The sequence below is a fragment of the Entelurus aequoreus genome, linkage group LG24 (genome assembly GCF_033978785.1).
Source record: "Entelurus aequoreus isolate RoL-2023_Sb linkage group LG24, RoL_Eaeq_v1.1, whole genome shotgun sequence".
NCBI classification, from domain to species: domain Eukaryota; kingdom Metazoa; phylum Chordata; class Actinopteri; order Syngnathiformes; family Syngnathidae; genus Entelurus; species Entelurus aequoreus.
In genome coordinates, this window is record NC_084754.1 from 26,574,747 (window position 1) to 26,602,702 (window position 27,956).

At 38.4% G+C, this 27,956-nt stretch overlaps 1 protein-coding gene across 6 annotated transcripts; it reads left to right on the top strand.

Moving 5' to 3' along the window:
* The first annotated feature begins 366 nt into the window (after positions 1-366).
* phaf1 (phagosome assembly factor 1) lies at positions 367-27,956 on the top strand. Of its 6 annotated transcripts, none has more exons than XM_062036220.1 (18): positions 367-967; positions 1,075-1,162; positions 1,260-1,348; positions 3,109-3,191; positions 4,385-4,468; positions 4,803-4,846; positions 9,153-9,232; positions 9,363-9,457; positions 17,358-17,422; positions 17,494-17,606; positions 19,529-19,662; positions 19,734-19,817; positions 21,304-21,386; positions 21,506-21,549; positions 21,640-21,689; positions 21,944-22,002; positions 22,104-22,176; positions 26,831-27,956. In XM_062036220.1, the coding sequence occupies exons 3-18, from the start codon at positions 1,285-1,287 to the stop codon at positions 26,924-26,926; spliced, it is 1,251 nt and encodes a 416-aa protein (XP_061892204.1). In that variant the 5' UTR covers positions 367-967; positions 1,075-1,162; positions 1,260-1,284; the 3' UTR covers positions 26,927-27,956. The 6 variants fall into 6 exon arrangements, with proteins under 6 accessions (XP_061892204.1, XP_061892203.1, XP_061892205.1 ...); XM_062036219.1 differs by having other exon boundaries at positions 367-601; positions 871-967; positions 1,075-1,348; XM_062036221.1 differs by lacking the exon at positions 1,075-1,162 and having other exon boundaries at positions 367-601; positions 871-967.

Below are 27,956 nucleotides of genomic sequence, written 5' to 3' on the forward strand. Positions count from 1 at the left end.
TGATCGTCATACTCGTTCGAGTGACCGCCGATGATATAATATATACTGATATATTATATTATTGTATAATATTATATTTGTATATAATATATACAATATTTATAACAATTACCATGTACAATACTACAGTATATGTAACAGCTGCAGCAAAAAAGGGCAGTATAAAATAGAATTCCTATTATAGAAAATACAAAAGTAAAAAAAAAAAAAATAGACTTCCTACTCCTTTTCGGACATGTTGTGTTTTGCTACAACAAATAATGTAACTTTGTTAAGCAAGTTCTGAAAAAACAAAAAAACAATTCCATTGCCATCAGTGAGCTGTTTACTCTGGCGTCACCACGTCTGTAAAGCGCATGCGTCGAAGACAGGAAGTTAAACAATCAGCTGATGCTGCTTCTTGTTGTCGTGAAAGCCAGAAGTTGCCGTTGTTCTCTCGCCCTGCTACTGTTTCTCGGCCGCCGACACCGACAGGACATTGGGCTCGTAAAAAAAGGAACACGGCGGACTTAAGAAGGCCGACAAACAAATGTGTAACAAGGGGACGTGTTTCCTACCGAAGAATTTGATTCGGCGGCAGAGGAGCTAGCTCTCAACGCTGGTATATTAGCGTGAAGGAAGGAAGAAAAATACCTTCTTAACCTGCTTTGTCTTTTTATAACCTGATTAGTGTATTTGAAATTTGTTTAATTTCCAGATATTTTTTTTCTATTTGTACTTAATCTCCAACGCAATCAGAGCGGCTACCTCGTCGGCAAATGTTAGCCAGTACAGTAGCTCTGTTGTTGCTGCTTTCGTAACTTGCACATAGTGACAGAATATTCCAGTATATTTATTGACTAGATTGTTTATTTTCCTCTGTAATCGCAGTGCAAACTTGTCCTTGTGAACGAGTCTATCTTGCTGTGTGAGCCCTCCAGATTACACAATTAGGCACCAGTTTGACTGACAGCTGATACTGTACTTGGTAGGTTGTGTAATTTGTTTTTGCAAAACTTTCCAGCAGCTAAACTATTGTTAAAATTGGAAGTTGTAAGGACCATATAATTCCAACAATTTTTAAATGCTATATAGCCACATGTCATAGATTAAGGTGGGCACCTGTTACTGGAAAAGTGCCACTCTGATGCCCACACATGACTATGGTGGCTGTTTGGCTGAGGTATGAATTAAAGTAGTCTAGGTAAAGTTGTGTGCACACTGATCAGGGAGGGAGGGAGAGAGAGAGAATCCTTCAGTGGGTTCCATTGTGTCTTAAGGTGAGCCACCCTCTACTACTTGCCAATGCTGGATCTGGAGGTGGTACCTGAGCGATCACTCGGAAATGAGCAATGGGAATTTGCCTTAGGTAGGTACTAGTGTGTGAATGTGAGTGAACGTTGTCTGTCTATCTGTGTTGGCCCTGCGATGAGCTGGCGACTTGTCCAGGGTGTAACCCGCCTTCCGCCCGAATGCAGCTGAGATAGGCTCCAGCACCCCCGCGACCCCGAAGGGACAAGCGGTAGAAAATGGATGGAGGTACTGATATGATCAAAACAACAATTCTCGCATATTTGACAGAAGATGCTTATGTCTTTGGTAAACGTGAAAAAGGCTATTCACCTGTAGTGAATGTGCTTACAACACTGCCCAGGCCCACTAAAGGTCACCACTCGGATTTAACTAAGCAAACCGTAAAAGTCAGTGAGTTGCTTTTATTTGGTCTTGCCTGTCAAAAGAAACTACTTCCAGGGGTTGTGGAAAGGATGTTAACTTTGTTTTCGGAAAGATAAAAATCATTGGCTTTTTATTAAGCATGAGGAAAACAAAAAAGATTGCTGAAACTACTAAAATGGGGTTGAGAACTCTCCACACATTATTTGAAAGTGGAAGGACAATGGAGAAACTTTGCATTATTCCAAGATGTCGGCAGAAAATGAATGCAATTGTAAACAGAAATAAATGTGTCATTGCTGAAGCGATGCCACAATCGAAGGATGAAACTAAATATTACACACATTATTACAGACACATAGAATCGTAGTGCCTCAACTTACAAGCTTAGATGGTTTTGTGACAGCGCTCTTGACTGAAAACACTATCGCTATCTCAAATCAAATTCGCCCATTGAAGTTAATTCAATTTAACTGACACAATTTTAACATTAAACATACATTTTAAAAAGAAAACAACTTTTAGAATTCTTATATGAAATACAATAAGGCTATAATCACACTGCAGGGTCAGATGTCCAATTCGGATTTCTTTGTAAAATCCGATCTTTTTAAAGGCCGCTCACACGGCCAAAAAAATTTTGATTTCTAACGTGAATGCAATCTGACCCGCATGCGGACATGGCATCATGACGTTGCACGCACTGCAATGTTTACAGAAGTAAACATGGATTCCACTAGATGGTCTCAGTAATGGCACATTTGTGGCAATTTTAAGGATTTTTTGCAATCAAACAACATTTTCTGAGGCAAATTATTTGCGCGCAAAAGATTAAGAAAGAGGATGACAAGTATTTGAATCCTGCAGTTTTATGGGATATTTTGCTTCAATGTCAGTTTGATGTGCGTGTCAATAGCGAGCAGTCGGAGACAGGAGTGGTAAAAAATTCACTTAAGGTCCTTAAACATATTCTTTTCACCTGTTTTCTGCTCCGTTGTCAACTATTTATTTTGTAACAGTCTATTTTGGCAAATAATTATGACGCTTATCGCTTTTTGATGACCTTTTGTTCTGATGAATGTGACCTAAGCGCGGGAGCATTCATATTGAGGACACGTCGCATATTTGTTCAATTTATATCCACATACGAAAGAGTCCTGGGTCGGATATGAAAAATTCGGAATTGCACTGTTCACACGGACCTGAAAAAATCAGATACAGGTCGCATATGGGCAAAACATTTGTCACTGACCTGCACTGTGAACAAGGCCAAATTAGTGACCTGTGTTGCCATAGAAGAGTATTAGAAGCTTGTTTCATTCAGGATTCATTATGTTGTCGAATAACTTAGCATTTGTTATACAGTTATTGTGGGTTTACTTACCCCTTACAAAGTTATATATAGTCCAACCTTAAAACTGAGGCAAACTGCTGTATGTCTCTTTTTTCCCAAAGGCATGCCATTGGCCCAAGCCATCTCTATTCTCCAGAAACACTGCCGCATCATCAAAAATGTCCAGGTGCTTTATAGTGAACAGGTAAGAGGTGGCACAAAAATATTTATACTATTTCAACCAAGAACAACTTTTATTCATGATGAATTCTGAGGCCAAATAAGATCGGTTTGGCGTAATAAATAATTGGTTCATATGTTAAAGGATAATCAACTTTTCTTACCTATTGGTACCGGTACTTGTTTTCGTGTATTTTGGATCTGCATAAGTGCGGTACAATTTGAAATCAAACAATGGAGGGATAGCTGAAAAAAAAAATCTTGCCTTTCTTCATACTTTCTCCAAGCGAGCCGTTTGGAATTTGCCCAACTTGTGACGTGTTTTCCCAATTGGGAATCAGCAGATATCTCCATACATGGTAGAGATTTATCCCAAGATCTTTGCGCGACTCCGCCATTGTAGTCCGACGCTGTAGTCAATAAGTTCCTTCTTTTTCTCTATCTTGTTGTGGGGCAGACTGGCTCGCCCATGCATCCTCCATTGTTGCCATTTCTAATACAAAGTAGCGTATATCTCGTCAGAAGGCTCGTTATGGAAGCGCTGAATACGACAACGTGTCTGGCGGGGAGAAGATGCTGTCGAACTGAAGCCATGAAAATAAGCCGCCCACAAAATGGCACATCCTGATGGGACGGTCAGAAAGTAGCTTGAAGACGGTCTGTAAAACATAATCTATGCAACATTTTGAACAAAGAACCTCCGTTACCGGTACATGTTTTGAAGACCAAAAGGAAGGGTTTTTTTTTATAATGTAGAAAAAAAATCATAACATTACCCCATTAAAACTTAACTCCAATTTATCATAAGATTAATAGTAGATGACATGAATAGGTGTATTTATATTTTAATCTGTATTTACAATTCTGACCCATTGTTAATTAGAGAAATGTATCCTAAAAATAAAATTAGGTAGGTGGGTTTGGCTGTATACAGTTCAGTTTCAGGTTTTTTTAACATGCATACGATATATAAAATGTAAAAGAAAAACCCTAATGTATACTAACAGTTTGAGTTTTCGCTTCATAATACGGTTGAACTTCACAGTGACATTCTACTGTTGATTATATTATTGCATATTTCGGCTGCAAAGGCATATGTGTATGCAAGAATTCTAAGAGAATGATTTGTGCTCAAAAATGTTTTTGTCAGCGAATTGTCTCGTGTGAGCGTCCATTCATGTGGATATGAATTAATGCCCTTATTTATGTCCCCCACAGACACCATTCAGCCATGATCTCATACTGAACCTGACTCAGGATGGCATTAAACTGCTTTTTGATGCAACAAATCAGAGACTTAAGGTAAAAATATGTGTAACTTTGTGTAAATTAAATATCTGAAAAGAATCAGGGCCATACACACCCAATAATACAATATGCATGTCCTGACACGTTCAAAAAATTGTCTCACTGGCATGTTGGGTCATATGAAGTGAATTGTGGATATTTAGGAAAGTTGTATATATTTCCTTGTAATTATGCTTCTGTTGCACTTTAAACCAACTGCAAAACGTGTTTTTATTTTTAGATTATATTACCGTTTTCTCATTGCCCCTTTGTTTAATCACATTTACCTCTTGTAAGTATTGGACACCTGTTACATGCCAATTGTTTTCATTTGTCTGTGTGCTGGCAGGTGATTGAAGTGTACGACTTGAGCAAAGTCAAGTTGAAGTACTGGTGAGTAAAACTATACACTTTGAGGAAAACATAACATTTGCTGTGAGAGAAAAAACAGTTGCACACTCTGTTTTAGTCTCTATTAGGGGTGGGCGTATTGATACCAAAGTGGGTATTGGTATCGGATCGATACTTTTGCTGTAGTTTCTTGTCTGTAATTTCAGCATATTATAGTAGTACCTCAACTTACGAGCACAAGTTGTTCCATGACTGATTTCATAACTCAAAACTCAAAAAATATCCTTGCTCGCCTCTCCCCAAAACAGAAAATGTTTTAACACACATGCCTTTTTAAAAGAAAAAAAAAATAGTTTAGATAGATAAATACTTTTCAACACTGTTCAAAAATAAACAATAGAATATACTACAAACAGCTACAGTAGTTTTATGAAATGGGGGCATGGCGTGGTGGGTAGAGCGGCCATGCCAGAAACCTGAGGGTTGCCGATTTGCTCTCCGCGTCTTGACATCCAAATCGCTGCCGTTGTGTCCTTGGGCAGGACACGTCACCCTTGTCCCCAGTGCCGCTCACACTGGTGAATGAATGATGAATGATAGGTGGTGGTTGGAGTGGCCGTAGGCGCAACCTGGCAGCCACGCTTCCATCAGTCTACCCCAGGGCAGCTCTGGCTATGAAAGTAGCTTACCACCACCAGGTGTGAATGAATGATGGGTTCTCACTTCTCTGTGAAGCGCTTTGAGTGTTGAGAAAAGTGTTATATAAATCTAATCCATTATTATTATTATTATTATTATTAAATAATGTATTATTATTTAGCACTTAATTTGGAAACCAGACTAATGCATTGTCTCCTTCGGGCTCCATCCTGTGTTGCCAGGTCCGCTTATTATTACTTTTTTCATAGAGCTGGTTGCTTGTTTTCCTTTGTGATATTTGGCAACACTGCCTCTATCTTTGTTTATGTTGCACACAACATGTATGTCTGACCCAGTAAGTAAGGCTAATGCTCACTCGTCCATTTTGTAGAGCCGGGTCAGCAGAAAAGAACAAATTGACAAACGTCGGAAAGATCATTCAGCAGCTACCCTATATTTTCATTGCTTAATGTTCACCGTGTGGATGTTGTTTTGGAGCGCAAGCTGAATTCTTCTTTGAAGTTGTGCACATTGACAGCGTTGCGTTTGGCTGCTTTGCAGAGTCTGTTTCACTGTAGGACATGTTTTTATTTGTTTGTTTTTCTGATTTGGTGGTTGACATCTTTAGCGCTCATGTCAACAGTTGTTGGATGGAAGGATTGTGTCGATCTCTAGCTGTGTGCTGTTTGTTTTTATTTGACAGGGATATTTCACAATACATACGGTTCCAATTTTATATATATTGTATATTGCATATAGCTATAGTGCAAGTTCATTATCATTGGTTGTCCCTGGGCAAAGGCAAAGTGCCAGCAGGTCAAAAATACATTTAGTGATTCAACGTCATATAATTACGGATAAAATATAAAATACAGCTGTGAACAATTACTACTTCAACAGGCAGTGGAAATGCTGGTAACTCAAATTATACTCACAATTTAAAGCATAATAAAAAGCCAAGAGACCGCTCATATCTCAAATTACTTGTAAGTTGAGGTACCACTTTACTCGCTTTTCCTCAGAGTTTGTGCAAGCATAGTATCTCCCCTAGTCTGTCAGTGCAAACAGTGCATCTCTCTCTCTACTGCTCACCCGCACACTTAGCCCCTACCACTTCCAGCTCAACTGAATACTGCCGTTACTTTTCACGAATATCTGCCTGCAATGGATTTGTTGACATTTATTTAGATTTACATTTTTGTTACATTGGTGCACTTTTGTTGTTTTGCACTAGTAACTTTTTTATTAAATAACTATGTGTAGTTGAACATAACAAGGGAATTATTTTAATTAATTTCAGACTAATACATTGTTTTGTTGTTTTAGTTGCATTTAGTTATAAAAACATTTTATTTGAATAATATAGTTTTCCGGTGTTATCTTAGTCCTACATAGCTAAAGGCAAATCCACTAATGTATAAAGTGATTATGACATTTCAAGTCAAAGTATCGGTATCAGAATCAATATCAAAATCAGCAATACTAGACCTGTATTTGCTTGGTACTGGATCAATACCAAAATCTGTCTATCCATGTGTACCCTCAAATGGTACACATTCAGTCTGGTTCTATAAACTGACATTGGGGGGTTTGATTGAAGGGGTTGCACACACAAGGGGTTGCACACACAAGAGCACCCTAAAAAGCTGAGGTCTCTATGCCTTGTTCAAGGTACAGTGCAATCTAAGGTTGGAGCTCTCAAATAATGTAAATAGATAAATGCAAAAATAAATTTCCTACTGAAAATGCAGAGCATATAAACAACAAAAGACTGAGCAGTGTTGTAGTCTAATTGGGACACCACTGTTTTACTGCGTGAGAGTCACACTACTTTGCGTAACTTCCACTAAGAATATTCTCTCTTTCCAAAGAGAATAACGAAACGCACATGCAGATAATCCTCTCACAGTTGCCGAACTGAACCCTCATGATGTAAACTCTAGTCTCAAGCTAAAGGCTTGCATCTTGCATTTAAGGCTTCAAGTTAAGAGACATCTTTTTCATCCATGGCCAAAATTCAGACTTCTACAAATGCCTACTTTAGCGGCTGCAGTGTACTACATGTGGTCATAGTATGTGCCATCTGGTCTGTGTGTTTGCTAATCAGGTTATTAGCCTCCTCGTGCATCCCATGAGTGCACCCGAAGGTGGTTGCTCATCAGGAAAGGCAGTAAGGCAGATGACAGGAGTGAGAAAGTGAGACGCTCACAGACAGGCAGGATCAACAGGTCACCTGGTAGATGGTTTCCTTTTTTCCCCTTTTTACATTTTTGGTAGTTGCTAACATGTTTACAGTACTTTTTTGTTATTTTAGTTTTGTTTAAAGACAGTCTGTTGTTTTTTTTATATTAGTTTCACTTTGATTCTTTAATTCTTGGGCAGGTTAGTGGCGGTTGAGTCATGTACGATAATACCTCAACTTACAAGCTTAATTGGTTTTGTAACAGAGCTCTTAACTCAAGTCAACATGGCCCATTGAAATGAATTAAATCAATGTAATCGGTGCTAGGCCTGCAAAACAGCACAATTTTAACACGTAAAAAGTGTCTTAAAAAAACTTTTGGATTGAAAAAAATTGTATAAAAACCTCAAAATATAATGTACTCTAAACAACAACAGTAGTTTTATGAAGTAATGTAATAATATTGTACAGTATTTACTAGGGTTTTTAACGATAAACCGAGGCGACCGGATGCGTTCGCGAGGTGGCAGGTTTAGTTACGCCAGTTGCAGCCCCCTCAATGGATAAGATTTAGTTATGAATCCTTAGGTCAATTGAGTATAGACATAAACCAGTTATCGTGCAGAATCAGTTGACATTTTTTGTCTTTAAAACAACACGAGAGCCAGGATTGTCAGGGAAAAGGCTCACGCGCTTGTTACTTTACTTATGTAACCGGAGACGTGAATGAACGTAGATACTAGGGATGTAACGGTATTATAAATACTGCAGTGTTTTTGTTTCAAAGTCTTTGAACGAAAAATTGGTGGGTGTAGCGATGATAGTCTGTAAATAAACTACATCTCCCAGAATCCTCTGCACAGCGCGGGAACGGCAAGGTGGGGGCGTTGAACGCTGTAAGCAGGTAGTGAAGTATGTTTTTACTTGTTGTAGATAACATGATTGAGGTATGTTGCAGACAAACAAGCCCAAGCCAAAATATAACCTTTTTGGCGGAGGTAAGAAAGTCTGTGTTCTGGCTAAGCAAAGCGCGCCACTTTCGTTTTGAGCGTTTCCAAAGTGACACAGAGCCAGCCGTGTTCAGTGCAGCAAATAAAAATAAACTAAAAAGCTACTTGATACATCCTCAATCCATCCATCTATTGGTGTCGCGTGGGTGTTGGAACCTATTCCAGCTGCCTCCGGGTGGGCAGGGCAGGCTTGGGAAGTAAACTATAATTTCTTGGGAAACAGTCCTACTGTATATAGCAGCGTTTGCTTTAAAACAGGTGCAAAAATGACTACTCATCAGTCAAGAAAACCAAGTCCTTACTGTTTGTGCCCCAACAAAACTATTAACAGTATTTGTATGGACCATTTATTTCTGTGGATGTTCAATTCGAAGCCATAACCATTACAGCTGCTATCTTACAGCCTGTAACGGAGTGTCTTTTTAAAACTATTATCAATTCAAACAAATATGTTGCATTACCTACTGAAATATAGTAGATGATTATTAACACATCTCCAATGTGTGTGTCATTCCAGTGGAGTACATTTCAACTCTCAAGCCATTGCCCCCACTATAGAACAAATAGACCAGTCATTTGGAGCTACACACCCTGGAGGTATACTTTGATTTAAAATGTTTGCATACACTTTTCTCTATGGACAATTTCACTCTTTGTTTCTCTGCGTGAGAAATGTTCTTATTTTTGCTGAAGTTGCTTCTTCTTTATCGCTCCCATTTGTGTCCAGTTTACAACGCAGCAGAACAGTTGTTCCATCTCAACTTTCGAGGACTGTCCTTCTCCTTCCAACTAGACTCATGGAACGAGGCTCCAAAATACGAGGTGAGATTGTTGCTGAGAGAATGTAATTTAACAGTAAGTAAGCTAGCTTTCGACTTAGCAGCTGAATGGCTTTTGAGTTTGTAATGCATAACAATGCGTTAGGACACCAATCTGTACTGACTGATGAACATGAACAATCATATTTCAGTATCTGTAAAGTATTAGCCCACATTTCATGTTGAGTTTGTACACATCTAGCTCGACAGTGTATTTAGTTGTAATTAGGCCTAGGCAGATAACAAATTTTGCTTGACGATATTGTAGTTTCCTAATGAAGCCTTAGCTTGACGCTCCTCTACTTTCTCCTGCTCCCGTTTGCTGCACCAACAACAAACAAAACTCCAGACGCTCCTCTTCATTTTGTATCGTTTACTTGTCAACTTAATCATTCAAAAATGTAAAACAATAACAATGTGGGAACAAATGAATGGCAAAATAAAGTGAGTTTGTTACGGTAAGAAAGAGTTAGAAAAAGTAAGAGTAAGGTAAAAAAAACTGTAGCTCGATTCCACCATACCTGACTGCCATTACTCATAATACATTGTGTCCAAACCATATTACCACACAGATCCTTCCGCCATATGTGCAATTAAACAGTTACATATTCTTCACTGTATTAAAGCAGTATAAAATAGTACATCATCAAATTATTCAGACAAATATAATAATTACAAATAAAGTGTACCTTATAATTATTCTAAGCATGCAATATATACATTTTCGTATTATTTAAATAAAGTAAATAGTCCCCTTTTGGCTGAATAAACATAAAGCACCTTCCATAAAATGTAAATTAACTTAAATAGCATTTAGGCACCTACAGATATATTTACCAACAAATTATCGCCAATAAACGATATTGCCATGATTTTTATGAGACAAAAATTAACCATTCATTTAATGATAATACATAATAATAATGCATGTATATCCTTTCAAATGCAATAAACTTGTATTTTTTGTGTATTTTAACGTTACAATTGAAATTAAAACTTTTTAATCTCCAAGTTCAATAAAACATACATAATAACATTTAAATATACTTTGTTAGCAAAGTTTGCACTTGAATACACATTACAACTAAAAGCAATACCATATTTTAAGGAGGGGATGGGGGAGAGGCTCAAATATACAAAATCATAACAATAAATAAAATCGTTAAAGTATTGACAAAGTTGCACTTCAATATTGAACATGTAGACAAGAGTTTGAGTTGTGCATTACGTAACTGACAATCAATAAGACCTTCTTAAACAAATGTGCCAAGTAACAATATAAACATTACAGTTTAAACAGATATAGTAATAGGTCACATGCAAAACAAAATTAAGTTTGACAGATTCCGATGTAGAAAGACCAACATGACAGCACCCTTAAAAATGCTAGTTTTATAATGGTATTAAATACCAACATGTTTTTGGCAATGTATTTAACCACATTTTCTGTGAATGCACACTATTTTGCACTGTTTTGTTTACACTGATGGTGACTGACCTGTCACCTGGTTTCTTCACCAAATACGAAGTGAGTGCCAAATGAGTTCAAGTACCCCTGGCTGCCGCCCGCAGGTCGGGGCATGCCTCAACGTTGACCTACGCCCACATTGAGCCACCCCCCTTTTTAAGCGGAAACTATGAATGGTTATGCAGCACCAAACGGCTAATTATTTTTTTAAAAACAATTGAAAACAATTTTATATATATATATATATATATATATATATATATATATATATATATATATATATATATATATATATATATATATATATATATATATATATATATATATATATGTATATATATATATGTATATGTAGATATATATATATATATGTATATGTATATATATATATATATATATATATATATATATATATATATATATATATATATATATATATATATATATATATATATATATATATATATATATATATATATATATATATATACATGTATATGTATATATATATATATATATATATATATATATATATATACATATACATGTATATATATATTGTATATATACAGATCCAAAGCTGGGATATGTTTGGGTGTTACATTTAGTGCATATATTTAATATATTATAAAGTTTCTTATTTGGTAGCCTGTATTTGTATGTCATAATTATCAGCTGTGTTGGTTCAGCAAGTGTTGTGGTAGTTGGGATTTAATGGTGATGAGGCTGGTGTTCGAGAGGAAACCGTAGACTATATATAAAAGGGAGTAAACACAAAAGTCCGTATCTGTTTCTCCGTTGTAGGCGTGTCTCAATGTGGGCGTGGGTCAACGTTGAGGCACGCTCCGATCCGTGGTAGCTGGATGATGGAGAGGTTTTGTCAAGAAAAAAGAATCACCCTAAACCAAAAATAAAAATGAACTAAATCTCCTCTGTTCTGTACATCATTATCTAGGTAACATTATATTCCCACATTGGTGCGGTGGAATTTGGTTTTGTGATAATTTTGTCCATGTTAGCTGCTAGATGCTAACTAGCTGCACTGTGTGACAGTAACTGGCCAGTGGCCAGTTCACAAAGAGTCAAAGACACTTAATGAGGGCAAGATAGTTCACCCCCTTCTGTTTATTCTGCTATGGTACAAAGCGTGAATGCTCTTGAAGCATGCGCATAGCGATTTATCAGCGCTGGAAAACTTACGGACATTATTTTCATTGAAATTGACTTATCAAATATCAGCCCAGGCTTAGTTGTAATAACAGGCATGGTGTGCTGCATGTTTCATGATCAATATTAAAGATACTCTCTCGATGGACAGTTGTCTGTTTGGTCCAGCTGGCCAGGGAAGTTGTTTCAAGTTGACTTTGGGTAAGCACGCCATATATGTCCGCATAGCTTGGCTCCAAGTTCCACATTTATACCGGCAAGTCACGCCGACCTCACTCTCTTGGCTTCCGTCTGCCCCAATGTTTCACCCTCTGTTCATGCTCGCTTTTATAACCAACAGTTAGTCCTACGTATATTCAGCTTCAAAAAGATAAGGTTGTGAATCCTCATGTGTCTAAAAATAGTTGTCTTCATTGTCTGATACCAAGTCTGCCATGAGTACAACACACTCGCGTTAGTTTCCGGAAGTGGTTCGCAGCTGAGTGTGAAGCGACTGGGATGAGAATCAGCACCTCCAAGTCCGAGTCCATGGTTCTCGCCCGGAAAAGGGTGGAGTGCCATCTCCGGGTTGGGGAGGAGATCTTGCTCCAAGTGGAGGAGTTCAAGTACCTCGGAGTCTTGTTCACGAGTGAGGGAAGAGTGGATCGTGAGATCGACAGGCGGATCGGTGCGGCGTCTTCAGTAACGCGGACGCTGTATCGGTCCGTTGTGGTGAAGAAGGAGCTGAGCCGCAAGGCAAAGCTCTCAATTTACCGGTCGATCTACGTTCCCATCCTCATCTATGGTCATGAGCTTTGGGTTATGACCGAAAGGACAAGATCACGGGTACAAGCGGCCGAAATGAGTTTCCTCCGCCGGGTGGCGGGGCTCTCCCTCAGAGATAGGGTGAGAAGCTCTGTCATCCGGGGGGAGCTCAAAGTAAAGCCACTGCTCCTCCACATCGAGAGGAGCCAGATGAGGTGGTTCGGGCATCTGGTCAGGATGCCACCCGAACGCCTCCCTAGGGAGGTGTTTAGGGCACGTCCGACCGGTAGGAGGCCACGGGGAAGACCCAGGACACGTTGGGAAGACTATGTCTCCCGGCTGGGGATCCCCCGGGAAGAGCTAGACGAAGTGGCTGGGGAAAGGGAAGTCTGGGCTTCCCTGCTTAGGCTGCTGCCCCCGCGACCCGACCTCGGATAAGCGGAAGAAGATGGATGGATGGATGGATGGATATATATATATATATATATATATATATATATATATATATATATATATATATATATATATATATATATATATATATATATATATACTTGCACTGTGTAAATAAAACGTTGATAGAGGGCTGTGAAGGCTACAACGGTGACTCCCATCAGACACATTTTGCAAGCGGTTTTTTTTATCATCTTTAGGATCCTAAAAAAAAAACGTGTGTTCTTGTCTTTCATAATGAATGTGAACTATAGGCAAAGTGCAGTTCCCTTTTTCAAGGTATTTACGGGGTCTTAAAAAAGTCTTTAAATCTAACCATTTGAATTCTAGGCCTTAAAATGTCTTAAATTCTCCTAAAATCTCATAAAAGTTTTTAAATAGGATTTCGAAAAGTCTTAAACATCTCTTTATGGTACTTTTATTTAAAACATGCATACACTTCAGTCTTTCTTTTAAATGTTTGGATTATAGGGGACGCTATAACGTAAGTACAAAACGGAACTAAAGTAGGCTACCTGTGCTGCCCGGTCAGAATTAATCGCGCACCAGCTAATGTACTGTGTGTGCGCAACGGTGTGATGTTACAGCTTTGCATAGCAGCTGAGAAAACGTAACAAAAGCCTACAGCAAAGCCAAGAGGCAAAGCCAGGTTCGATCCCTGCTTCCGCCATCCTAGTCACTGCCGTTGTGTCCTTGGGCAAGACGCTTTACCCACCTGCTCCCAGTGCCACCCACACTGGTTTAAATGTAACTTAGATAATGGGTTTCACTATGTAAAGCGCTTTGAGTCACTAGAGAAAAGCGCTATATAAATATAATTCACTTCACTTCACTTGTCAAAGGACACAACAACAGTGACTTGAATAGAGGATGCGGGATTCAAAACCACTGACTCTCCAGTTACTGAACGTTCCGCTTCACCTCCTGAGCTACGCCACCCATATTTACAATAATATAGTTTGTGTCCATATAAATAATTAGCTGAAGCCTGCACTTTGAATGAAGGGCTAAAAAGTGAAGCTCTTTGAATGTTTTACAACCAGTTGAGAAATGTAACAATTATCAGTATTAATGATAAACCGCGGTAAGATTCTAGACTGTTAATATTACAGTTTAAAATTTGTATTATTGTTAAACTGTGATCGATTAGCGCACCTTGATAAACTCACGGCGATACTGTTCATTTCCTGGAGAAGCAGCTAGCCTGCTCATCGCTAGTTACCTTAAAATACCAGTATAATGGGAAAACATGATGACTCTATATTGAAGGGATTATCTCCTATTTCAAAAGACTTACAAACTTTGCGAGTTAACAGATATGATCAAAATAATATAAATCTCACAGAGATTCCCGAGGAATAATGAGCATGAGCAGTCACGTGGTCTGTGACTTGCATGGGGGACCACAGTTCCCTTTAACAGCAAACTTACTACTCACGGCATACGTTGTGAGAGACAACAGAGACTACTTTGGGACAAATTATGATCCAGAACCTTATATTTTTAGCCTGAATTTAAGGAGGATGAGCAACAAGTTTTAGAAGCTGTGTGCTACACAAATGCAGCTTTAGTGAAACACACGAATCATGCAGCAACTTTGCTTAGTATTGAACAGGAAATACAAACAATGAGCACCATAAAATAATCACTTTCTGTACAATGTCTGCTCTCACCGGGATGCCAACTAATGGGATATTCATGACTTTCCAAGTGAGAGGCATGATTATAATCTAGAGTAACGTTCACCAACTCAGTGGCGAAGCAGCAGCAAGGTACTGGCGGGCTTAGTATGTCAATATAGCAGCATAATGTAGTTAGCTCTCTGTGATTAATGCACCGCTAAAAATAGACCGTCGGTGTTAGCCCTTATAATAACAATATTGCTAATACTTGGTTATTATTCAGGTCACGAGATGTAAATGGAGTATTATTGACGGTTTTTATATGTGTATTTAGAGGGCTTTGTGGGTGTAATAGAGGAACCCCTGTTGACTCAGATGTTAGCGTTAACGTTTATTTATGTTTTAGAATGCGTAAAAAAACAAAAACATTTGTGTTCTCGTCTTACATATGGATTGTGAATGATAAATAGCACATCTCTTTCCCATTTTTTGAGTATTGCCAGTATGACTGATCTGCTGACTATGGGCAGAGTGCAGAAGAGTTCCCACCCACGATGTCATCAAATCCCGAACGTACTGAAATTGCCGAAGAGGCATATTCAAAATGGCCGTATGAAATTGTGGAATTTTGTGGCTGTTTAGATTAAACTTTCACACACTTTGCAAATTAGAAATATATCTGGATAGGGTTTAACGGATAAAAGGAAACAATTAAATAAATAGCATATACAAAGCTTTTATTTTCCCATTAAATTGGTATTTTAAAAGCAAGCATGAATAAGGACCCGTTGCGTCCAGATAACCGAAAATTCTTAAACAAGTTCTTTAAGTATTTTTGTTCCTGAAAATGCATCTGGCAATCAATTCCATAAAATCAGTTAGTTTTTGCGTAATCGGTAGATAACTAACTTTACTTGGAACGCCCCCTTTCCATAACCAGACTCTATATGCCGTCACCTGTTGGTGTGACGACAACTACAGACCTGGAGCACATTTCCCGGCATAGACAGTTTGGATAAAGGCATATTAAAACTAATAGTTTGATAACTTCATTGCAAGTTTTTGTCACCCTGGTCCATGATTACTTACTGATATGGTTAAGAAGAAGAAGCTCTTTTTTGTCATTGCACAAGTACGACAAAATTTAATTTTCAGCACAAACCCGTTCAAGATTGGACAAACATTGTACAGTGTCTTTATTCATCTAATTTTTATTTTCTCAAAAAAAAAAAATTTTTTGTTGGTTTTTACACACTCCGGTAATAATTCCCTTCGCACAGGATGCATTTCAGGGGAAAACAAAGGATTTAAATGAGTAGTAGACAGTTTTACTTTTGTTTAGTTAGTGTGTACTATTTACTTTTTGTTCAAACAATTGTAGGTACCGGTAATAAGAGCGAAGAAGGAACAAGTTAAACATTGTTTTGATATTATTGTCAATAGCACCTTCCATAGATAAACAGAAACATTTACAATTAAAGGGGCTGTTTGCAACATTTACACAGATGCCTAAAGGGCGCTAACTTTCCTCACAGTAAGTCCCGCTCTTACTGCTACGTACGTAACACGTGCACACGCATTAGGTTTGGGTGTTGTTAGCTAATAATAGCGATTTGTATAGCTAGTGTTGGCTGTCATTGAATGCATATCCCTAAAAACTTGACTCCAAATTGTTCGTTGCTTCTCTTGGAATGCTTTGGTATGTGTGCACGCACTCTCTGTGCGTACATGTGGACGAGACAGGGTGAGGGACCGCAATAAACACCAATCATCCATCCATCCATCCATTTTTCTACCGCTTGTCTCTTTTGGGGTCGCGTGGGGTGCTGGAGACTATCTCAGCTGCATTCAGGCGGAAGGTGGGGTACACCCTGGACAAGTCCACAACTCATTTTTATTTAAAATATTACATAAACTTAGTTATTGGGGAAATATACAGACAATTGTAAAACAAATGTGTTCTGTTAAACCACTAATGGTAACATGAGCTAGCTGGTAATGTTTTTGTTATATATGTTGCTTTGAAAAATGTTACTGTGAGCAAGTTGCAAACAGCGCCCTTAACACATGTGATGGGTGTTGGTATCTGCCGAGCCCCCTCATGGGTGATCGAAATCTACAGCATAAAACCCTGAATGGAACATTCCTATTTGAAACTTGATAAAATTGTGTTGCAATTTCCATTCTTCCTTTTCATTATGTAGCTGATTAAATGTGTCTCTAAGAATTTGGAAAGTCTGTGCCAACTTGGCATTGAATCTCTGCATAAAGCCACTTCTAGAAAAAACTGAATCAGATGGATTTGATTATGTGACATGATTATTTGTGGTACAAAAGAGTGTATTCCCTTATATTTGTTGTGCACTTCCATGCCAGCCAGTTGTGTAATACTACTCCCAGTTGTTTTGCCTTGGCAGCCTAACTTTGCCCTGGGTTTGGCATCCCTGCAGATTCCACACGGGGCCATGGTCAAGAGGATGCACATCTATACGGGCAACAATCTACAAGAAACAAAGTACGGAATACACTCTACAATAAGTAACATGATGTATTAAAGATTTTTAAAAGTGAACTCCTCGTTTTTAGAGCACCAGCAATGCCATTGGCCTGTTTCCTTGGTAACATCTATGCAGAGTGTGTGGATGTTCTAAGAGAAGGTGCCGGGCCTGTGGGCCTCAAACTACGCCTTCTAACCGCCGGTAACATATGCTCGTTCATAAATTTATTTTGAAATGATCATACGACTTCAGTATGTTATTCAGTCAGTGGATCTTAAAGGCCTACTGAAACCCACTACTACCGACCACGCAGTCTGATAGTTTATATATCAATGATGAAATCTTAACATTGCAACACATGCCAATACGGCCGGGTTAACTTATAAAGTGCAATTTTAAATTTGCCGCTGAACTTCCGGTTCGAAACGCCTCTGAGGATGACGTATGCGCGTGACGTAGCCCGGGGAACACGGGTATGGCTTCCACATTGAAGCCAATACGAAATAGCTGTTTTCATCTCATTCTGGATGTATTCTGGACATCTGTGTTGGTGAATCTGTTGCAATTATGTTCATTGCATTATGGAGAAAGAAGCTGAGCAAGCAAAGAAGAAAGTTCTCGGTGCAAAGCGGACGTATTTTGCGAAGGAAGTCCGCAGCAACACAACACAGCCGGTGTTTCATTGTTTACATTCCCGAAAGATGCAGTCAAGATCGAAGAACTCTGATAACAGAGACTCTAACCAGGAGGACTTTTGACTTCAATACACAGACGCCTTTAGAGAACTGGGACAACACAGACTCTTACCAGGATTACTTTGATTTGGATGACAAAGACGCAGACGTGCTACCGTGAATATGCAGCTTTGGCTTCCAAACATTTGATCGCTTGACCGTACGTGCGCGTCACGTACGTAACTTTGTTTAAATATATAAGCTTTATGAACCTTGGGTTAGGTGAACGGTCTTTTGGGCTGAGTGATTGTGTGTGTTGATCAGGTGTTTGAATTGTATTGGCGTGTTCTATGGAGCTAGGAGCTAGCAGAGGAGCTAGGAGCTAGCATAACAAACATGTAGGTGTTTTTATGCAGGATTAATTTGTGGCATATTAAATATAAGCCTGGTTGTGTTGTGGCTAATAGAGTATATATATGTCTTGTGTTTATTTACTGTTTTAGTCATTCCCAGCTGAATATCAGGTACCGTGAGTAGCAGCTGCGCTTCCAAACATTTGATCGCTTGCCAGTACGTGCGCGTCACGTACGTTACTTTGTTTAAATATATAAGCTTTATGAACCTTGGGTTAGGTGAACGGTCTTTTGGGCTGAGTGATTGTGTGTGTTGTGCAGGTGTTTGAATTGGATTGGAGGCTTATATGGAGCTAGGAGCTAGGAGCTAGCATAGGAGCTAGGAGCTAGCATAACAAAGACGTAGGTGTTTTTATGCAGGATTAATTTGTGGCATATTTAATATAAGCCTGGTTGTGTTGTGGCTAATAGAGTATATATATGTCTTGTGTTTATTTACTGTTGTAGTCATTCCCAGCTGAATATCAGGTCACCCCCGGCTCTCACAGCATCTTCCCTATCTGAATCGCATCCACTCCCCACTAGTCCTTCACTTGCACTTTACTCATCCACAAATCTTTCATCCTCGCTCAAATTAATGGGGAAATTGTCGCTTTCTCGCTCCGAATCTCTCTCACTTCATGCGGCCATCATTGTAAACAATAGGGAACTTTGCGTATATGTTCAATTGACTACGTCACGCTACTTCCGGTAGGGGCAAGCCTTTTTTTTATCAGATACCAAAAGTTGCGATCTTTATCGTCGTTGTTCTATACTAAATCCTTTCAGCAAAAATATGGCAATATCGCGAAATGATCAAGTATGACACACAGAATAGATCTGCTATCCCCGTTTAAATAAAAACAATTCATTTCAGTAGGCCTTTAATGTTCATAACTCCCCTTACTTTTCATGTGCTAGAATGAGTCATGCTGATGTTTAAGCACAGTTACAACATTTTAATCAAACGTCAACACAGACCAATCCATACACAGCTACTGCATTTTCTCAGCGGTTTATATGGCTTTGTTGAGTCGTGTTTGGTGTGGCTGTGCAGGTTCTGGTCCTGGTGTGATGGGCGATGCTAAAGTCAGGTCCTTGGAGAGAAACATCTACTTTGGAGACTCCTGCCAGGATGTACTCGGTGCTCTGGGATCTCCGCATAAAGTCTTCTACAAATCTGAGGACAAGGTAAACTCATCCTTCTTAACAACGCTTAGTGTTTCAGAAACGCTGGTTGACGTTGTGCTGGTTTATTTTAGATGAAGATCCACTCTCCATCACCTCACAAGCAGGTTCCTTCCAAATGTAACGACTACTTTTTTAACTACTTCACCCTGGGAGTGGTACGTATTTGTGTTTGAAGAAGTTTGGTATGAGGGGAGATTGTCTTACTTGTTAATGGCAGATGCATGTTTGTTAGTCTTCATGATGACTTTCAGCTTTCAATCACAAAAATATAACATTTAATATTGGTGAACTTCAGCCGTTTTATGCAGGGTACATCCATTCTCAGGGGTTCAAAAGTATTTGGACAGGTGACTCATATTATTTTTCATAACATACAGTTAGGGACGTAACGATATGAAAAAAGATATCCTGGTTATTGTGACCAAAATGATCACGATTATCAATATTATCTCAAAAAGTACTTACTGAAATCTTATGACCAAGTTTTTTTTCAATAACTAAAATAGATAGACACACTGTTAGAAAACCCATAATTTTGCATGTTTTATGTTTTTTTATGCTTCACTGACAAGTGTTTTATCTTAGTATGTTATCTGTTTTAATGGCAAAGGCTTTAATATGTTAAATATTGTTTTATGTTGCAGCACTTTATGATGAATTTAAATGAAAAGTGCGTATCAAATAAAATCTATTAATTAGTTCTGGCGGGCATTGTAGCGCCCTACTCTGTTCAGCGGTCTATGAACACACCATAAAAACACATTTGTCTTGTATTATCTTCTGAGTATAGAACGATCACTCTGTTCTTAGAGAGCACTGCTCGTAGTAGGTTCAATGTGCACAATTAAATAGTTTAGTTACTCAGACAGCAATGGGTTTATATAAGTTTAGATAGGGGTATGTCGTTTTTTAATGGGGAAAGACGTTAATGTTTTCATGTTGGCATTCAAGCAAGCGAGCTGGCGCCTGTCTGTTTGGGAGTTAATTAATGTGCAATAATCAATCACAGTTTTTCGATATTTTTTGTTTAAAAAGATAATACTAGCCGTCGGGAGTTTTACTGTGGTTATTATTACTGTTTATCTTTACGTCCCTTTTGATTGATTGATTGAGACTTTTCTTAGTAGGTTGCACAGTGAAGTACATATTCCGTACAATTGACCACTAAATGGTAACACCCGAATAAGTTTTTCAACTTGTTTAAGTCAGGGTCCACTTAAATTGATTCACAATACAGATATATACTATCATATATAGTCCCTAACATGCTCTTTTACCTTAACTATGGATGCTTACCTAAAAGGCAGTACAAGTTGTTATACGGTCACTGATCAGGTCAATGCATCAGACTGCAAAGATGAGTAAAGAGACTCCGACTGGAAAATTTTATTTTAAAATGCAGAAACATTATTTAAACTATTTAACCTAAAAGTGTGTTTTATCTGATTACTCGATTAATTTAACAAACTAATCGATAGATGACTAAGATAATGGATAGCTGCAGCCCTACAAAAGCGTGATTCATCTTATTTTATAAAAAAAAACAAAAAAAACATTTCATTTGACAGCACTACTTATAAGTAAAATCTAAATGTATTATTTATTGTTATTATTATTTAGTTGTGTTTTTCTTTTTTTCAGGATATCCTGTTTGACTCGACATCTCACCTGGTTAAGAAGTTTGTCCTCCATACTAACTACCCAGGACATTATAACTTCAATATGTAAATATTTCAAAACTCATGTATTTCATATATTTCATTTTAAATATACCAAATCATCCCTGTGCAAGTCTCCTAATCGGTGTAATGAGATCATTTTCTTCTCTCCTTTTTCATTGCAGTTATCATCGATGTGATTTTAAAATTCCACTTGTCATTAAAAAAGGTTTGACACTATAAGCTCTTACCTCACCATAAGTCATACATTAATTTATTTCCCCACTTAACTGCTATGTTTGGGTTTTTTCCCCACCAGAAGGGGCGGACTCACAGACTGACAACTGCATATTAACTACTTACAGCAAGGTCAGTTATGGACAGGAATTGGAAACCAAACCCTGACATGACTTTGGTTTGCAACCCTTTTAGCTTTTACAATACAATTTCAAAGGGCGCGATTACTGTTACAGTTGTGCATCTGTGGGGAACAGAACAGCATCAGTGCTTCTGACAAATTTTCTCTCCAGATCCCCAAAATAAGAGAACCCAGACTTTTGTATGGTCTTATTTTCCTGTCAACACAGTGAAATTGTTTTCAATGTTTTCTTTTTTATTAACAGTGGGATCAGATCCAGGAATTGCTAGGCCACCCTATGGAAAAGCCTGTTGTGCTTCATAGGTACACAATAAAGGATATTTGTACAATGAAATATTTTTCCAGATTTCTGATAATCATAGCAACATCCTTACTAAATAACCAACAAACATGTGCTTCAACAGGTCCTCGTCTGCCAATAACACTAATCCCTTTGGCTCTACTTTCTGCTTTGGACTGCAACGGATGATCTTTGAGGTGAGAATCATTTTTAGAGGCAGCCAAATAAAATACGGCATGGTGCCCACACTTTTTCAGCACTGTGTATATATATATATATATATATATGCATATATATATACATATATATATATATATATATATACTTATATATATATATATATATATATACTTATATATATATATATATATATATATATATATATATATATATATATATATATATGTATATATATATATATATGTATATATATATATATATATATATATATATATATATATATATATATATATGTATATATATATATATATGTATGTATGTATGTATGTATGTGAGTATGTATATATATATATATATATATATATATATATGTATATATATATGTATATATATATGTATATGTATGTACAAACCCCAAAACCAGTGAAGTTGGCACGTTGTGTAAATCGTAAATAAAAACAAAATACAATGATTTGCAAATCCTTTTCATCCTATATTCAATTGAATAGACTACAAAGACAAGATACTTAACGTTCGAACTGGAGAACTTTTTTTTTTTAAATGTTAGCTCATTTGGAATTTGATGTCTGCAACATGTTTCAAAAAAGATGGCACAAGTGGCAAAAAAGACTGAGAAAGTTGAGGAATGCTCATCAAACACTTATTTGGAACATCCCACAGGTGAACAGGCTAATTGCGCACTGGTGGGTGTCATGATTGGGTATGAAAGCAGCTTCCATGAAATGCTCAGTCATTCACAAACAAAGATGGGGCGAGGTTCACCACTTTGTGAACAAATGCGTAAGCAAATTGTCCAACAGTTAAAGAACAACATTTCTCAACAAGCTATTGCAAGGGAATTAGGGCGGTACTGCATCAAAAAGCGACATAAATGTGTAAAGGATATCACCACATGGGCTCAGGAACACTTCAGAAAACCACTGTCAGTAACTACAGTTCATCGCTACATCTGTAAGTGCAAGTACTTACTCTACTATGCTAAGCGAAAGCCAATTATCAACAACACCCAGAAAGGCCGCCGGCTTCGCTGGGCCCGAGCTCATCTAAGATGGACCGATGCAAAGTGGAAAAGTGTTCTGTGATCTGACGAGTCCACGTTTCAAATTGTTTTTTGAAACTGTGGACATTGTGTCCTCCGGACCAAGGAGGAAAAGAACCATCCGGATTGTTATAGGCGAAAAGTTGAAAAGCCAGCATCTGTGATGGTATGGGGGTGTATTAGTGCCCAAAGCATGGGTAACTTACACATCTGTGAAGGCACCATTAATGCTGAAAGCCACGTGTTACAACAGCGTGGCTTCATAGTAAAAGAGTGCGGGTACTAGACTGGCCTGCCTGTAGTCCAGACCTGTCTCCCATTGAAAATGTGTGGCGCATTATGAAGCCTAAAATACCACAACGGAGACCCTAGAATGTTGAACAACTTAAAGGCCTACTGAAATGAAATTTTCTTATTTAAACGGGGATAGCAGATCCATTCTATGTGTCATACTTGATCATTTTGCCATATTTTTGCTGAAAGGATTTAGTAGAGAACATCGACAATAAAGTTCGCAACTTTTGGTCGCTGATAAAAAAAGCCTTGCCTGTACCGGAAGTAGCGTGACGTCGCAGGTTGAAGGGCTCCTCACATTTCCCCATTGTTTACACCAGCAGCGAGAGCGATTCGGACCGAGAAAGCAACGATTACCCCATTAATTTGAGCGAGGATGAAAGATTTGTGGATGAGGAACGTGAGAGTGAAGGACTAGAGTGCAGTGCAGGACGTATCTTTTTTCGCTCTGACCGTAACTTAGGTACAAGGGCTTATTGGATTCCACACTTTCTCCTTTTTCTATTGTGGATCACGGATTTGTATTTTAAACCACCTCGGATACTATATCCTCTTGAAAATGAGAGTCGAGAACGCGAAATGGACATTCACAGTGACTTTTATCTCCATGACAATACATCGGTGAAGCACTTTAGCTACGGAGCTAACGTGATAGCATCGTGCTTAAATGCAGATAGAAACAAAAGAAATAAGCCCCTGACTGGAAGGATAGACCAACAATATCAAGAAGATCAACAATACAACTATCAAGAGACACCGAACCAAACACTGGACCTGTAACTACACGGTTAATGCTGTGCCGCCTGTCGAAGCCTAGCAATGCTGTTGCTAACGACGCCATTGAAGCTAACTTAGCTACGGGACCTCATCAGAGCTATGCTAAAAACATTAGCTATCCACCTACGCCAGCCCTCATCTGCTCATCAACACCCGTGCTCACCTGCTTTCCAGCGATCGACGGCGCGACGAAGGACTTCACCCGATCATCGATGCGGTCGGCGACTAGCGTCGGATAGCGCGTCTGCTATCCAAATCAAAGTCCTCCTGGTTGTGTTGCTGCAGCCAGCCGCTAATACACCGATCCCACCTACAGCTTTCTTCTTTGCAGTCTCCATTGTTCATTAAACAAATTGCAAAAGATTCACCAACACAGATGTCCAGAATACTGTGGAATTTTGTGATGAAAACAGAGCTGTTTGTATTGGGATACAATGTGTCCGAATACTTCCGCTTCAACCATTGACGTCACGCGCATACGTCATCATACATAGACGTTTTCAACCGGAAGTTTCCCGGGACATTTAAAATTGCACTTTATAAGTGAACCCGGCCGTATTGGCATGTGTTGGAATGTTAAGATTTCATCATTGATATATAAACTATCAGACTGCGTGGTCGGTAGTAGTGGGTTTCAGTAGGCCTTTAAGCTGTACATCAAGCAAGAATGGGAAAGAATTCCACCTGAAAAACTTCAAAAGTTGGTCTCCTCAATTTCCAAACGTTTCCTGAGTGTTGTTAAAAGGAAAGGCCATGTAACACAGTGGTAAAAATGCACCTGTGCCAACTTTTGTGCAATGTGTTGCTGCCATTAAATTGTAAGTTAACGATTATTCGCAAAAAAAAATGAAAAATTGTTTCTCAGTTCGAACATTAAATATCTTGTCCTTGCAGTCTATTCAATTGAATATAAGTTGAAAATAATTTGCAAATCATTGTATTCTGTTTTTATTTACGATTTACACAACGTGCCAACTTCACTGGTTTTGGGTTTTGTATATAAGGGGACACACAGTCGGGTCCTGGAGCCTTATTCATCTTTTGTTTCAGGAAGAGCTGGCACACATTTATTTCACAGATCATCAGTGCAGGTGGAGGTCAGAGGAGAAGGTTAGGGCAGAGTCTGAGTTTTAGGTTGATGTCGATGGGCTGGGTGATGGATGTGAACACCTGCAATAGAAGCTGTTCAGGTCCTCAGCCAGTCTATTGTTACCTGCAGTGTGGGGTGTGGGTTTTGTGTAGTAGGTGACCTCTCACAGGCCTTTCCAAGAGATGGTGATACTGTATATTACATGTACAATGATGTGTATATCTTATTTTAAATCAGAGCAAAGGAGAATTTTGTTTAATTCTCCTGTGGGGGTCACAAGCCGACGCAGGCACGTGTGCCGTTGGATGAAATAAAACAAATGTTCATTAGTAAATAACTCCCTGTTTTGTTGTTAAATAGGCTTCAGTCCAATGAAACCCAAAGTTAACCTCTGTGTGTTTGTTTTTGACACACACAAACAACTGCTTTCGCTCCATCTCGTACCTGGCACCTATTCTCATCATCGGAACTAGTATGCCATGTATGTGTGTATGTGCAGAGATAAAAACACAGGTTGGACTCATTGTGTTTTTTTCATCAAGCAGAATTTCGTGCACAAAGAATGACTCCTTACACATCCCATTCTACTAAAGTGGAAAATTTTCCTTTAACACGTGACATGTGTATAATATCGTTCATCCGCAATAATTTGTGAGACAATATATTGTCCAGCAAAATATGTCAGTGTCAGACCTAGTGGGAGCTTGACATGTGACGTTCATGAGCAAGTTGAGTCTTTCGAACGTCTCTTTTAACTAAACACGGAGGAACGACATGCGGTTGCAAGTTATTTTCTTAATTGCGCATCTCAATCATTTAGAAGATCAAGCAAAGGTTATTTGATTTCAGGAGTTTGAATAAGAAAATAAAACCAATTAAAGGCACAGGAATTGTTTGCAGTTTCCAGTTAATCCAGTTGTTTACAATATTGAACTTTTTTATATATTATTTTTTGGGGGGAGATTGTAATTTGGAATTTTTATTAGCTGTAAACTAGAGTCATCAAAATTATTGGGAATTATTCAATGTAATTAATAAAAAATCCCTTGCTTTGTCTGGTTTGTAACATATATATATATATATATATATATATATATATATATATATATATATATATATATATATATATATATATATATATATATATATATATATATATATATATATATTTTTTTTTTTAAGAAAGTTTATTTGTAGGTCATCTGTTTTTCTTATATTTTCTACTCGCTTATTCCTCACGCCTGAGCATCCATTGTAATTCCATGCAAATACGTCATGGCTACATATGCAAATTTTACAATGACATCATTACATCATCCCCTCCAACCACGGCAGCCGTAAATGGACTGCAGTCCTGTGGGCAACACTGCTTAATTTGCTCGTCTGATAAGTTGTGTTCTTTAGCAGTTAGGTGACATTTGAACTAAAAAGTTGTTCTGTACCCTAACAGGTGATGCAGAATAGCCACATAGCATCAGTGACCCTCTACGGGGCTCCACGGACCAGCAGTCGAGCCCTACCCGAGTCCAGTAGCAGTGCCCACTGAGTAACACGTAACCTGACACTGTATTTCATTCATGTCTTGATCGTGTGCAGAGTTGAACCCCAGCAGACTGAACCCACAACAACATCCAAAAAAATATTGCATTGAATTCAGACGCAACAATAGCCTTTGTTTGCCGGCCTGCTCGGAGGAATGAATTACTCCTTAAATCACAAGAAGACTTGTCCTCAACACATGATCTTTGTTGGACGATGAAGACTGAGAAATGAGGTCACAAACCGACGGTGTCCCGGTACAACTCAAAAAAAGGGAGGGACGTATGTGCTTTTCCACTCGTGAAGTGCAGCTCGGAGTTTGTGTGAAGCTTTTCAGATACGAACGTGTTGAGAAGCAAACATCTGCCACTGTGGACTTGTGAGAGCCACCACTGAAAAAAACAAAGTGGCTTGATCCTGTGAATCATCAATGACCAACACCACTGCCAGCAGGCCGCTTCTGCTTGTCTTCCTGCCACAACAACAAAACAAAAAACGTGAGACGCAAACCAGCCACGCCCAGGAAGTATCATTCATGCTGCAGGAGAAGAAGAAGATCCAAATGTTGTTGACCGAGAGAAGAACCATTGTCCAGCTGTGAAGCCTCTTAAAGCAGAACTGTCCAAACCAGTAAACAAAATCTGCATGAGCTAACCTGCTAAATGCTCTCCTATGATTTCAACAGACGTTTGTTCCGCGCTAAAGTCAGCTGGGCTTTTTCTTGTAGCCCCCAAATGCAGACAAAAACTGAATGAAGCTGACTTGAAAGGAAGCCAAACAGAAGCACAAATTGACAACGTCCTTTTTGTTTTCATCCCGCGTGTCAGAAGAGTTGAAGACTCTGCATTTTCTCTCTCGTCAGTATTACTTTGCACACTAACCTTTACTTTTTCAATACTTGGCCAAAACCTGAAGACATTTAATATTAGTTTTTTTTTTTTTTTAATCCTCAAGACACAACTTTCTGGAATTGTGTCCTTGGTGTAGCTGCGTGCGTTAGATATAACAAACATGACACACTATTGTGTCGCTTTTCA